General features: G+C 37.7%; 3 protein-coding genes across 3 annotated transcripts; all 3 read left to right on the top strand.

Annotated features, from left to right (window-relative positions):
• The first annotated feature begins 204 nt into the window (after positions 1 to 204).
• Positions 205 to 6,696, top strand: LOC133983420 (uncharacterized). The gene is made up of 7 exons (XM_062422494.1): positions 205 to 364; positions 912 to 1,112; positions 1,189 to 1,313; positions 1,557 to 1,879; positions 3,372 to 3,430; positions 3,646 to 3,683; positions 6,640 to 6,696. Exons 1-7 carry the CDS (start codon positions 205 to 207, stop codon positions 6,694 to 6,696), a joined length of 963 nt encoding a protein of 320 aa, XP_062278478.1.
• Positions 3,526 to 9,583, top strand: smpd5 (sphingomyelin phosphodiesterase 5). Its single transcript, XM_062422565.1, has 8 exons — positions 3,526 to 3,683; positions 6,640 to 7,849; positions 7,968 to 8,043; positions 8,167 to 8,307; positions 8,415 to 8,504; positions 8,603 to 8,666; positions 8,789 to 8,948; positions 9,178 to 9,583. Exons 2-8 carry the CDS (start codon positions 6,725 to 6,727, stop codon positions 9,280 to 9,282), a joined length of 1,761 nt encoding a protein of 586 aa, XP_062278549.1. The 5' UTR covers positions 3,526 to 3,683; positions 6,640 to 6,724; the 3' UTR covers positions 9,283 to 9,583.
• Positions 9,584 to 10,209: 626 nt separating this feature from the next.
• malsu1 (mitochondrial assembly of ribosomal large subunit 1) lies at positions 10,210 to 12,932 on the top strand. The gene is made up of 4 exons (XM_062422787.1): positions 10,210 to 10,571; positions 11,652 to 11,827; positions 11,922 to 12,003; positions 12,103 to 12,932. Exons 1-4 carry the CDS (start codon positions 10,268 to 10,270, stop codon positions 12,258 to 12,260), a joined length of 720 nt encoding a protein of 239 aa, XP_062278771.1. The 5' UTR covers positions 10,210 to 10,267; the 3' UTR covers positions 12,261 to 12,932.
• Positions 12,933 to 14,770: the final 1,838 nt, after the last annotated feature.

Genomic DNA, 14,770 nt, shown 5'->3' with positions numbered 1-14,770 from the left:
GATATCATCTTTTCAAACTAACATGGTTAAAAAATAACATCTCATTCATATTTTCTAAACATGATCTGAATCTTTTGTAAGTAGAGAGAGAGAATCCTGACATGGTCACATGATCCAATGATCCAATCAGAGCTCGGTTCTACTGATTTGATATTATTCTTTTTTGGGTGTTTGTGGCTCAGCTGTGAAGCTGGGAGCCGCACAATGGACCTGGAGAAAACAGTTGGGGTCTTGCTGTCAAAAAATGAACAACTCGAGTTGGAAAATGATCAGTTGAAGTCAATGCTAAGTGTAGTCAAGGAAAATATAGACCTGAGAGCCAAGATGCAGCGCTTCAACAATGATTCTCTGGAGGACTTAACAGGTACAGTACTGTAAGGAATTATTGCTGCCACTAGATGGCAGCCAGGATACAGTTTATGGCAATGTTATGGTAAAGAATTGGGGAATAATTGAACTTAACAGGAACTAGAATTGGGTGTTAAAGCATAATTCTTTATCTTTCTGAGTCAAAGTTAGTATTGAAGAAAACAATTTTATTTCACTCTTAAATCAGAGTAAAACCATATATTTTATTCATCTTTAGTCTTGTGATGTTTGTCTGTGTAGCACACAGTAAAAATGAAAGCATGTACAAGCACAGGCAATTTCATGATTTCAAATATAAACATCTTGTTTCCAATGGATACAAGTTTGTTATCAGCTGCTGACAAAAAATTACACAAACTGTTTCCTAGCAACACACTTCCAAAGAAATTGTACAGTTTATTATTACCACTACTTGTAATGTATCTGATTACAATGGTTATAATAATCTTTATTCATGAGGAGTGCTTCACAAGGCAGCAAAGTGAAGTCAGATTATAAAATATATTAAATCTACTTTAATGATTATGTTTGCTCAGCCCCAGGAAGAAAACCATCCAGTCTCTGGCAAAACACTATCGATGAGAGACAGTTCAGAAAAGACCTGCAACAAACCAAATCTAGCCATGAACACCGAACCTCATCCCCCGTCGACTTCAAGTCCTTTATCCAATGCTCAGTGCACACAGATGCAAATGAGAAAGAGGTTCACAGCTGTCAGGCAGAAGTTCCTCTTGTGGTCAAAGGTGAGTCATAGCTGAGCAACATCTGAGAGCAGAAATACCTGTTGGAAATGTATTATTGTTAATTTCTTCTTTGCAGGTCCAGAAAGGCTGCTAGGAGAGATTGCCTATCAATTAGATCGGAGAATTCTGTCCCATGTCTTCCAGGGCCATAAGAGGCTTTATGGGTTCACTCTGCTTAATGTGCCAGCCAAGATTACAGAGGTTAGAAATATTTAATTGGGGGATATATTTAGATTTGTTTATCCAAAACCTGGTTTTGGAATGTCAATGAAAAACATGTTCCCTTTTGACCTTACAGCCCACCTACATGTAAGAGATCAAATCGGAGCAAAGTATCAACTGTATCTTGTTCCATTATAAGTTCAGATAGAAAAACTGCACTGACTGTGACATTCCACTTACATGACTCAGAGGGAAGTCTCAAGCCTATTGTCTCTTTTTCAGGTGAGCACACACCCGCTGACAGGGAAGGTGGATGAAGGCTATCGGCTTCATCTCACTCAGAGGCATGCTGACCTGATGGAGTGGCTGAGCCAATTTGGGTATAAAACCACACTTCACCCTCCATTCACTGAATTTGTTGTCAACAACTACGGGATCCTGAAAGAGAGGCCTGGTGATTACAGTGGAATGGACTGCAATAATCCAGACTTTCTGAGGAACGTGATCATAAAGTCTGCACCAAAAAAACTCCAGAAGGACCTACTACTTGTGCTCATCTGCCTCTGCAATATGACTGAGAAGGATAAAAAGCCTCTTCTTCTCTGGTAGACATGACTGTACCCAAACACCAAATCTGACAAGATTACACTATACACAAATTTGAAATAAGCACCAATAAATTATATGATGCGATACATTTTGTGTGGGTATGACTTGCATATAGAAAAAACCTGTACGTGTGCTTATTCAGCAAGTATGCATGCTGAAACTGGACAGCTAACTTAGATTAAGTCATAAAGCGTTCAAGGTCACTCAAACGGATTCATATGCAAACAGAAAGGGCCAAACAGCCTCAGACAGTGCAAGAAATAATCAAATATGTTAATCCCACTGATGCTAGCCAGACGGAATTGCTATTTAGTATTGGTAGAATATTAAAAGACTACTTCATGGTTTAAGAAATGTTATCTTGTTTGCAACAGGATGCATGCATGTATAATCAGGGTGTTGGGTGGTTGCAACTTCCTTATTTTCAGTCACATCTTAAAAACTGCTGTGGGAGTTGATCTTTGAATGCAAAGCATTAAAAGGGGCAAATCCACGCAAACTCAGCAAGATTTAACATTTTTAAAAGTGATTTAAGACTGTAAAATTGATCCAGACCATGTGAGAAGTTTAGAGGGTAAAGTCACTATTTGGTGAAGCTGAAACTCATAGACATCTGAAATGTCACCCCGACTACACACTACTTTTTGCAAGACATCAAAAGCCAAAAAGGTTGCAAACAACTAGTTTAATCTTTAACAATGTATTTCATTTTAAAAGCTTGTTATATTATCCATTGTGTTCATCTGAAAGCAACAAAAGCTGTGAAAGTAAATATACTGCAATATAGTGGAGTGGAGGTGGAAATTAGCAAGTGGAAATACTCAAGTAAAGCACGTTCCTCAAAATATACAGTACTTGAGGACATGTGTTTAATAACTTTCTACCACTGAAAACTAGGTTATGATGGACATTTATTTAAAAAAATATGCTGTTGTAGTTGACCAGTGATGAGTCCACAATTGAAGTATTGAGTAATATCAATTTAAAACTAAAAGTAATATCAACTAAGGGACTCAAACTATAATCAGGAGTTTATTATGGCCCTTCCCATTCGCTCACTACAGTATTTTATTCTAAACTCATTCATTTATTCCGGCAGGAACATTAAATTCAGACTACACATGCTGGACTATTACCTGCTCCACAGTGTACTTTCTGCAGTTCTGTTATCATGCAAGGGATTTCTTAATATCAGAAAATGCCTGCAGGTTAATGTCTATAATGCGGGATTAAATGTTACTGGCAATACAGAAGATCGTATCTACAAAACATAAACAAAAAACATTTACTTGCAGCTATTGTAACGTGGAATAGGTTACCAATAAACCATCTAGTAATTATAGGCTAATTAATCATGCAATCAATGCAAAATGCATAGAGATGCGGTATAGGCCTAACACTTGTTTTTTTTTTAATGATGTGGCTCAATTTTTATCTATATTTCCTTACGGTATTTAAATATCGTAGAAGTGTTCCTAATCTATTCAGGTGTGAAAATGATGAATCAGAGTACAAAGCAGATCTCACTAGCCAACAGGTGGACTCAGGTGAGGGCACGATTTATTAGGCGGCCACGACACCATCACACCGTCATTAGGGAGGGGCTTATTAATACTAGTGAGAAGAGTAGCTGACACCAGCATGGGTTAATGTCCGCTCAACTATTTCACATATCCGGTGACCGAGGTCCCAACTAAAACTTCGGGTTTTGGCATGTGATAAAAGCAATGATTGCAAACGCATAAATACGTGGTTCCTGCAGGGCTTCAGCAGTCGGATTGTCCCGGGTTTCGTGCTAAGGTAAGAACCAGCTGGACTGCCACTTTAGCTGAACTAGCTAACGAAAACAGACAGGTGACAGCTTTCACTTTTGATAACTATAACGTACGTAGACTATGTAAAACTTGTATGAAGTATGAGAATTTGAAAACTGGTGTCCGGATCATACAGCAGCGTAATGTAGACGTGTACACCAGACTTTCTACGGATTTTAAAGTATGTCTTTTAGTTGTTTTATTGAGTGAAGATGGTTAGCTTAGCATAGATGCGCACGGTCAGTGGCAATGTGGTTAATGAAACTCATCCAAACCTGCATGTATGAGTGTCAGGTGAACAAACAAGCACACTGAAACCTCGCATCGCTGGACTATTAAAGGGCGACCCAGCTGGTTTAAGTGACGATATCCTGTTTTGAATGGGGTGCATGCCGGGTGGTGGGTGTTTGCAACTTCCTCATTTTGAGTCAGATCCCCAAATGCCACATGTTAACGCAAATCTACTGTAAATAAGTGACACACGTAGAAAAGTGATTAAGGACTGTAAAAACCGACCAAACACTGAGTGCACTCTTAGTGGTGAAATCAAATCGAAATGTCATATTTAGAATGTGTGTCCTCAAGTGACACATTTGGTTTTATGTTTGAGAAATGTTTAAATAAAAAAATCAGCTGTATAACAGGTACAAAATTAGTCATGGGATTATTTGAGCTAGGTTTTTTACCTTAACACGCCTATTGACATTAGACTGTCTCCAATCTGTAAATACACATAAAGGAGTGGCTATCTTGATCATTGTAGCCTTATATCGCCTGTGGTTGGCAACATTATGCAGATGGTGACAGCTGGATTATAGGCTGTTTACGCCATGTTTTTCTCTTTGCCTCTTCTGCAAGTGATTGTGATGCATTGCGTAAGTGTTCAGTAAGCTAGTCTGATCTCCCCTCTGCATCTGATAAGGATAGAAAGCTTCTTCTTTTCTGATAGACATGACTATATCCAAACACACACCAAATCTGACAAGATTACACCATACACAAATTGGAGATAAACACTAAGAAATGATATGATATGATACATTTTATGTGGGCATGATTTTGTGTATTCAGAATACAAGCCTGCACATATTTGCTTATTTATATACAAGGACAATCTTAAACTGGACAGACAACTTTATTGAAGTCATAAACCATTAAAGGTCACTCATACTGATTTCATATGCAAACAGAAAGGGCCAGTTCAAAGATATCTAACATGACGCTATTTTAAACCAATATTTAGTCCAAACTGGGGCACTATAGCCTCAGTTAGTGCAAGAAATAATCAGTTATGGTAATCCCACTGATGTCAGCTTGCTAAGGATATGGGATGTACTGTATGTCCCACATCATGGATCATAAGGTACAGCATCATGAGTGAGTCTGTCATGGACCTAGCCAGACTGAATTGCTATTTAGTATCGCAACACTATTAGAAGTCTACTTAATTGTTTAAATTATCTTTTTTTGAGTGGGGTACATGTGTGAATAATCCGGGTGATGGGTATCACAAAGTCTGTGATGGAAGCGAACCTTTGAAAACGACATGTTAATGTTAATGGGCAAATCCACTGTAAATCAGTGAGAGTTTACATTATGGAAGTGATGTAATATTATAAAATCAATCCACTGACAACACTCTGTGCTAAAATAATCAAAATATCAGGTTAGTGTTTATGTCAATGTGTTACATTTGAGAAATGCTTAAACAAAAATTCTGATATAACAGTTTGAAGATTATTTATGGAATAATCTGATGTGGGTTTTTAACCTTAACTGACCCATTGTCATTAGACTTTCAGTTCCTTGGTGTTGTCTGCAACTGCATCAAGTCAGTGTGAGAAAAAGGGGAGCCAGTTGCTCTTGAGTCAAGGGGAAGATGCACTGGCTGCAAAAGGCCTCCTATCCAAACAGAAACCAAATCTGACAAGATTAAACCATACACATATTGGAAATAAGCATTAATAAATTAAGTGATGTGATACATTTTGTGTGGATATCATTTTGCCCATACAGTAAAAGCCTGCACATATTTGCTTATTCATATACAAGTATGCATGCTGAAACTAGACTAGCAACTTTATTGAAGTCACAACGCGTTTGAGGTCACTCAAACTGATTTCATATGCAAACACAACGATCATGTTAAAAGACTAGAGATCTAACTTGATGTTATTTTAACCATTAATTAGTACAAACTGGGGCACTATTTATTGTCATTGTGTGAAACATTTTGTAAATATCGGAGAAATGTTCAAATAACATATTACTGTATTATAATTGAGTGTTTAATTATTTTTTATTTTTTTACCTTAACCCAGTTCTTTTGATTCAAGTTCAAAGATTTCTCTATTTTCTGCTGCCTTTTTTAAATCAAATGTGAGGCTTTAGATTAATATCGTAACGCTGCACTGTAACTTTTACTCACCTGTTTTATTTCTTATTCAATTTTAGCTTATTTTTATTTTATGTTGCCTTGATGCCTTTATGTTTATTTAAAGCACTTTGAATGACCTTGTTAGAATATGCAATACAAATAAACGTGCCTTGTTTTAACACACCCATTGTTTTTAGACAATAATTAGCTAATTTGTAAATACATGTAAAGGTGTGGGTATCTTGTTCATTGTGGTCTCACATCAACAACACTGTGCAGATGGTGATAGCTGGATTATAGGCTGCTTGCATCATCTTTTTCTCTTTGCCTCTTCCACAAGTGATCATGATGCATTGCATAAGCTTGTCTGATCTCCCCTCTCCATCTGACTGTATTCCAGTCACATCAGTACAACTGTCAATCGCTTCATATTTTCCGCAGCTGTGTCAAAATAGTGTGAGAAAAATGGGAGCCAGTTACTCTTGAGAGCCCACATTGTAAATGTATATGTGGATTCTAAGAATAGAGCCATGTCATAACATTTTGATTCATTCTTCTGTTTTAGTGTCCAGTGGAGTCCATGACAGAGCGCATAGGAATGCAGCAGAACGGGAAGCCCTGATTTTTTTTGTTTAAAGAAGGAGCAGAGCATGGCCCTGCAGGCGTCTGCATTTCCTAATTGCTTTGTCGCAGGCATCCATGCTGTGGGATGGGCATTGATCCTGCCTTCTTTCTGGTTTCTTGATCGTGTCTTTGCTGTGTGCAAGTCCACCACCCTGGAACAAGCTCAGCAACGGAAGCAGAAATGCAATGTCAACCCACTCAAGGTCTTCTTTGGCGCCATCTTCTTCTTCATTCTTTTTCTTGCAACAGCCCCCTTGGCCTTCTTAGGCTTTCTGCTCTGGGCACCACTTCAGGCCTGCTTCAGACCCTTCCGCTATCACCGAGAGACGCCATCCTCACCAGAGAGGGAGACACACAAGGGCTTTGAGTTGGAAGGAAAGGCGTCATTTGGCTTTGCAACAGCCAACCTATGTCTTTTGCCTGACAGCCTGGCTCGCTTCAACAACCTTGGAAACACTCAGCACAGGGCCACTGCTATTGGCCAGCGTATTGTGCAGGGTGTGGGTCGACCCCATATTCGCATATTTGTTGACTCCCCCAGCAGTTGTGGTACTCTCAGTCCCTCTAGCAGTATACTCCCCACAGGTAACTCAAGTACATATGGTGCCACAGATAGACAGGTGCAGCCTTTGGTGAGTCACCATTCAGAGACAGACTCAGCTGAAGGACATGCTCCAATCCCAAAGTCCATTAGCCGGGTCGTTTTAGTGCCCTGTGATGACACAAAAGAGACCTCTACAGAATCACCATCCACCATCAACTCCAATCAGAGCTCCAACCAGCAGGACCGAATGGGCCACCGGAGTGCTCCCCGTGCTTTGCTGTCTCAGGGTCTCCGCCAGCAGCATGATGTACCCTGGGAAGTGTCATCGTTATTTCCAGCCAATGTAGACATACTGTGCCTAGAGGAAGTGTTCGATAAGAGGGCTGCACAGAAACTTGTCAATACACTGAGACCTGTGTATGGACACATACTTTATGACGTTGGTGTGTATGCCTGCCAGCCACCATGCAGATGTTCTTCCTTCAAGTTCTTCAACAGTGGCCTGTTCCTTGCCAGCCGATTCCCGGTGCTGGAAGCCCAGTACCACTGCTTTCCAAACGGCCGAGGGGAAGATGCACTGGCCGCCAAAGGCCTCCTTTCTGTTAAGGTGCCTTGTTTAAACTCATGTATAAATCAATATTCCTTTTTATATCAACTAGTCATTGTTAAATGATACTATTAACACAATACAATATGATGTAATTCCTTTTTTTTATATATATCAGGTGCTAATTGGGCAGAATCGGAAACAGAAGAAAGTGGTTGGCTATTTTAACTGTACACACCTTCATGCACCAGAGTGTAAGTCATATTTCCTTTTTTTGATTTGTTTTGTTCAGTTTAATTCAAAATTGGTCAGTTTCCTTGAAGAAAAACAAACGTAAGCCAGGTCTGTGATAGCTGGTCTGTGTCTTCTTAAATCAGATGATGGGGAAATTCGCTGTGAGCAGTTGAAAATGGTAACCAAGTGGATCAGTGATTTTCAAGCTGCCAGCAGACAGTCTGATGAGGACGTTGTTTTTGATGTGCTCTGTGGAGATTTCAACTTTGACAACTGCTCACCTAGTATGTGTTTTTCTCATTAATTCCTGCCTGTTAATATTTCTATAAATACAATTTCACCAAAAGTTTCTGTAGTGCACATATAAACTCCTGTTTTCCTGTTCTTCAAGATGACTCCCTGGAACAGAATCACTCTCTGTTTGATGAATACAAAGACCCCTGCAGGGCAGGTCCTGGAAAAGAGAAACCCTGGGCCATTGGTGTGTATCATTTCAACCCTTTTTAAAGTATGTATTGTAGATACATACTACATACATGTGTGACAAAACAGTGTTTTTCTCAATGCCTCTTACAAAAGGTACTCTACTGGAGCAGCCCACATTGTATGATGATTATGTAAACACCCCAGAAAATCTCCAAAGGTACACTCAGTTCCACATTTCTTAAACCATTTTTTCTCTCGGAGGAACAGTACAACCAAGGTAAACAGAACTAATCACTCAGTATATTTACTAACATTGATTTTTCTGATGTGTCTGTGTAGAACTTTGGAGAGAGAGGAACTGAGAAAGCAGTACATCTCCCCCCCTGTTCCTAATGTTGGTCAGCCATTGGTTTACCCTGAACCTGGGCAGCCGTGGATAGGAAGACGGATTGACTATATCTTGTTCCGGGAAACCTCCATTTCAAAACACTGCCAAACAGTATGTGACCACTTGTGTTTACTCGTTCCTCTTCCCAATTCTCCTGTTTTCTTGTGTAATTTATCTGCTTGAAGTAACAAGGTACTTTGTGATACCACAAATAATTCAAGTGCCATTAATTTCATCTACATCATTTGCATGATTCAGCAAAACACATCACATTAAGTTATTCTCCATGAAGAGCCATAAAGCATCATGAAAGCCACACTCTCTGCTTGTCTCCTCGTAGGAAATTGAAGAGGTGTCGTTCATTACCCAGCTGGCTGGCCTTACAGACCATGTTCCTGTGGGCGTGAGACTGAATGTACTAATGGACTCTGACTGTACTGATTAATGAGGACTAATGCAAAAAAGACATCGTGTCCAAAGGGAACAAAATGTACAGAGATGTACATTGCTCTATAGGGACAACAATGATTTGTTTACATGTTTTAAATTGTGATTTCAATGACCATGCACTAAAAGAATGACTCAGGTGGCATTAATATGATTTGATTGATATTTCATAATGTATACAATTTTATACATTAAGACCTTTTCAGGCCAGAGGTACTGATTTTTTTTTTAAAGACAATATATTTTTTAATTTGTTTCATTCTGAATTTTTCCTACAAAAATAAATGGAAATAATTGTGTCTCTTGCTTTTGATTTACCATAAATTATAAATGGCATTGTTTTCCAGCTGATGCAGAAATGCACACCTGGCAGGCAGAAAATGATCTCTCCCATACTGTAAGAACGAGATTTTTAAAGGCATTCATCACTCAGAAATACATTTCACAAAGCATAATCAGACAACTTTGACCTCTGTTTTTTGGCCCATATCTATTTTTGTCAAGCAATTCCAAAAAATGAATAATGAGCTGTAATGAAACAGTAGCAGAGTCATGTTATTAGGTTAAGAAAACTTCAAATATGTGAAATATCCTGAGATTTTATTACCGGTTATACAACATCTGAACTGAATATTCCTAAAACTGACCAAGGTTTTGTTTTACATATTTAAAACACCATCAGGCCAAAGAAACATCTGAATCATTAATTTTATAACCCAATAATGGGAAAAATACAGTATATTGATTTGAATATTGACTGTAAAAGCTTGAGGCATAGACTGTACATAAAGTTTTGAGGTCAATACCCTTTTTAGGTCAGTAGATGGTGCACTTCAGCTATTTCAGGTAAGGCTTAGTAACCAACGAAGAAGTCGTACGAGCTAATCAAAACGCAAGGACTGGAGCCTCTTCCTGTTTTGAGCCCTTGATACACTCGTGGATGGCATTGACTGTGATACTGCGGTATTTTTTAGGTTAAAATCATGAGTATCCTTAATCGCTTTAAACCACTGGTATCACCGGTATGTAGAGGCGGAGCTTTACTTGAACAAACGAGTGTTTTCAGAAGAGTCTGTTCGGGATCCAAAGCTGCGTGTCACAGCCTGAGTTCACTTCGGTGTTACAAAGCAGATTTAGCCTCATGTCACTTATCCACTTATTACTTTAACAGTAAAAGATGGTATTCAGAGCTGCACAGTGAAAGCAGTAATTCACAGAAGAGTACTGATGTTACTGAAGAGGAATCGCAGGTGGAGGAGAGTGACGTCAGTACCCACCTGAGCAAGAGTGAGTAGGTGTTCAGTTTCAGAGATGAGATAATTGGTCACTCATTGAATGACAAACAACTGATGGTTCCAGCTTGTTTAATGTGAGGATGTGTTCCTTTTCCTTGTCTTACATCCTAATAAATTGAAATGGAGATGAAAAATCAAGTAACTGATTAGTCAATGGACAGAAAAATGATCTACAACTGACTTTAATAATTAATCATTTTTAAAGAAGGAAAAAAAGCCATACATTATCTGAGTTCAGCTTCTCAAACGTGAGGATTAGCTGCTCTTCTTCCATCTTTTATGGTAACAAACTAAGTTTTTGAATGTCAGGACAAAACTACCACTTTGAATACATCTGTTTGTGCTCTTAGAATTTGTTAAGCGTCACCTGACAGTTGTTTTCGTTATTGATTAATCCAGCAGTTTTCCCCCCAATTAACTGAGTAATCATGACTGAATATCAGAAAATAGTGAGAAATGCCCATCACAAATTTCAGTCCAAGTGATGTCTTCAGATTGCTTGTTTTGTCTGACCAGCAGTCTAAATCTAAAAGTCACTGAGTTTTCTATCCTATAAGACAAAGAGAAGCAGCAAATCCTCACATTTGAGAAGCTGGAATTAGGGAATTTTTGGCATTTTTATGGAAAAAAAGACAAAATGATTAATTGACTATGATAATAGTCACCAAATTGATTTGACTGTTTTGGCGCGATCTCTCTCACATTATGGTAAATTTTATGTTTTAGGATCAATACCAGTTCGAAGATGTCACCTTGGGCTCTAAAAATGTACTGATTTGTATGTCTCACTGTTATTTGGCTTTAAAAAAAAACAACTACTGTAAACACAACTGATTAATCAAGAAAATGATGGGGAATTAACCAATGAAAAAATATTTTTTTAGCAGCAGCAGTAGATCTCTTATTGGATCAATTCTTGCATGAGGGAGTGCATTCCTGTTTCAGCACGGATAACATTTAACTACCTGGCAATAAATGACGATATGTCAATATGTTATATCCACTCACTGCTGAACCACATTTGTTGCTTTAATTAGTATCAGGCCAAATGTATCTACCTCTTTTTCTCCAGGATCCTCTGAGACTTTCAATCTGGATGTGCTGGTGTCTCTGCTGCGTCAGGAAAATGCAGTGGACGTCTGTGTGATTAAAGTACCGGAGCAGATCAAATATGCAGAGTACTTCATTGTTGTTAGTGGTATATCGCCGAGACATCTCCGCGCAATGGCTTTTTATGCCATTAAAGTGGTAACTGATTTCATTTCCTCTTTGTCAGACTGATTTTTACAGCTGCAACCTGTTTTGTTCTTAAAACTAATACAAAAGGATGCTTTTTTTCCAGTACAAATTTCTGAAGACAAATCATGATCCACATGTTAAGATTGAAGGAAAGGATGCAGATGACTGGATGTGCGTTGACTTTGGTATGTAAAGTCTTTAGATCATATCCAATTTTGACAGCTAGTAATGTAAAGTGGTGTTTTTTTTTATTATAGCTATGATTGTTTCTGTCTTTGTCCCAGGGAGTATGGTGGTTCACTTCATGCTGCCAGAGACCAGAGAACTGTATGAACTGGAGAAACTGTGGACGCTCCGCTCCTATGATGAACAGCTGAAGAGTATCCCTGCTGAGAAGCTACCAGAAGACTTCATATATGATGTTGAAGTCACAAAAGACTAATCATCATCAATTAGTGCACAGACTTCACCACCAGACTTGTAACTTTTGGAAGCACCCAGAACCACAACCTGCTTCAGTTATCTTTGGTAAAACCCAAACATTTTTTGTTGGGATTAAATTACCTTTATTGGATTGGGGAAATAAAAAAATCTGGATTTCTTTTCATGTCTCATACAACAGCTGCACCCTGAGGATCACTGACGTCATATTGAGTCAATGTGGATCATTACATTATTCTTTTTCATTTAAATTGGCCATTTGAGGTCATAACAAGATATCTACAAAATATGGTTATTTTCTTTTGTGTGATTTTTGAATGTGCTGAAGAAAATGTGTGTGAATTTTTTTAATGGTTTGAAATAAATTGATATTATAACAAAAATGATAGCTGTCCTAAAATTAAAATTGATTTATTTTTTGGCTATTGTATTTGACATTATCTGCAAGAAAAAAAAAAAAATACAATAACTTGCCCTGCCAGGATTAATTTCTAGCTGTGTAAACACATGTTGATTATGCAAATTATGTTAAAGCATTTTGAGCACAATTTCTATCTGTAACACAAGCTTTAATAGTAATAAAGTGTTACTGTATTTAATTTCTTTTGAATGAAACACATTTTTCCCATTTGCCTTTAAATAAATGACCACTTTGTCAGTGTTACTTATAGACGTACACACACGGATTGGATTGCAGTTATCTCTTCAAGCTGCTGCAGTCATAGATTGTTGTATCAGATACTTTTTGAACATTTGAATCAATAATTTGGTTGAAAAATTATTCCAATACTAAAATACAGTTAGAAATACCACAGTCTAAAACAACCTTTTGAAAAGTAGAAGTCTTGCCTTCAAAGTTCAGTTCAGCAGTAAAATATAAATCAGCATCAAAAGTACTCATTGGGAAGGAAAGTATTAAAGTATTCAGTATTAAAACCACTGATATCTTCATGTGTTCAAAGTATTTTAAGGTAGATGGTTTGGGTTGTACAGGTCTGACTAATACTGGTTGTGTGATATTTTTTGTAAATATTTGCATGTAAAATTTGATTCCGTAAAGTTATAACGAGAGCTGTTATACTGTAAATGTAAAACACAGTATTTACCTCCTAATATGCTTTGGAGCTAAAGAAATATTTCAGCATAGTACCAGAATCTCAAAGTTGTACTAAAATAAATTATTAAAGGGGGGGGGGGCACGTCATCCCTTACCTATGGACCCCAATTCAATGAGCAGTTTGTCTGCAAAAATCAAGTTTCAGGTGCATTTTTCCAAAAGAACTATTTTTTGGGGTTACCAAATCAAACTACTGCAGCAGATGTTTTCAACCAAATCAAAGCACGCAGATTGTTTCTTGTAAGAAAAGAGAAGCTGTTGGCCAAACTATTAGACTTGACACGCATTCACTCGGCACTTACCGGCACTAAAGATTGCTCAGTGAATTGGCAACAAAGGTAAGCTGGTTGGCAATTGTTGAATAAAACATTTACAGTCTGCTACTCTAGACGCTTATGCAAGTAACCAGCACTCAGAAGAGCAAGCATTTCTAAAAATTGTGTTTTAATAACACTAAATGGTGAGTAAATTTGATTTATTATATTATATATTCATATATATTATTATTAATTTTATAGTATTTCCTTTCATCACTAGTTTCTATGAGTAAATGAAATACAATAATAAATTCATATTTTAGAATTGATTAATCTTGAAGATTAAAACTGCAGTTCTTTTTAACCTGCATACAAAAGTATACACAGATACTATGAGTGCATGCATACACATAACGTAGCCTCCATAAAACTTTCTTAGCAAGTGACCATTCCATTTCATTGACTTGTTCTAAGTCCTGCTGGATTTGAACATTAGCTAAATGTAGAAATGTAATGAGGCGGGAGATGCCTGCACAGAGCCAGACAGGACCTGGTGTGTGAATGTTTTTTGTGCCATGTGGTTGTGTTGCTAACTCTGACATGGTTTGAAAATGAATAATGACTCACACTAATGTTCAGCAACACTGATGGAAACATGAGAGTCTCAACAGTTTCACATACAAAGTTTAACCGGAATAAAAAATGTTCTGACAGACTGTTAAATAACTATATTAAACTGCACTATTTGCATGCCATTTAGAGATAACGGTGACATGCATGAAATTGCACAATACCAATTAATACAATCCCTTGCTTAAGCCTCAGACCTTTTCTGTCTAAAACTGAGTTACACCAACTGCTCTCGAGTGGATTAGCAACATGACTCTACAGGGAAAATTGAAAGGAGTGAAAGAAAAGGATTAGTTTTGTGTTCGACTAAAAAGTTGCCAGTGTGGCTAATGTTCTCATTAGCTGCACAACAATTTTACCAACTGTTGTGCAGCCAATAATGGGTATCATATTAATACACTCTATGATGGAGGAGACAATGAAGAAAGACACTGATGGAAACAGCAGTAGGAGTCTTTGTCATCATTTCTTTATAACTAGAAATAAAGTAAACCAAGTGCCATAAAA

Source organism: Scomber scombrus, chromosome 7 (assembly GCF_963691925.1).
Source record: "Scomber scombrus chromosome 7, fScoSco1.1, whole genome shotgun sequence".
NCBI classification, from domain to species: Eukaryota; Metazoa; Chordata; class Actinopteri; order Scombriformes; family Scombridae; genus Scomber; species Scomber scombrus.
Note: the sequence above shows the minus strand (reverse complement) of the source record. Positions and strands in the feature narration are given on the sequence as shown.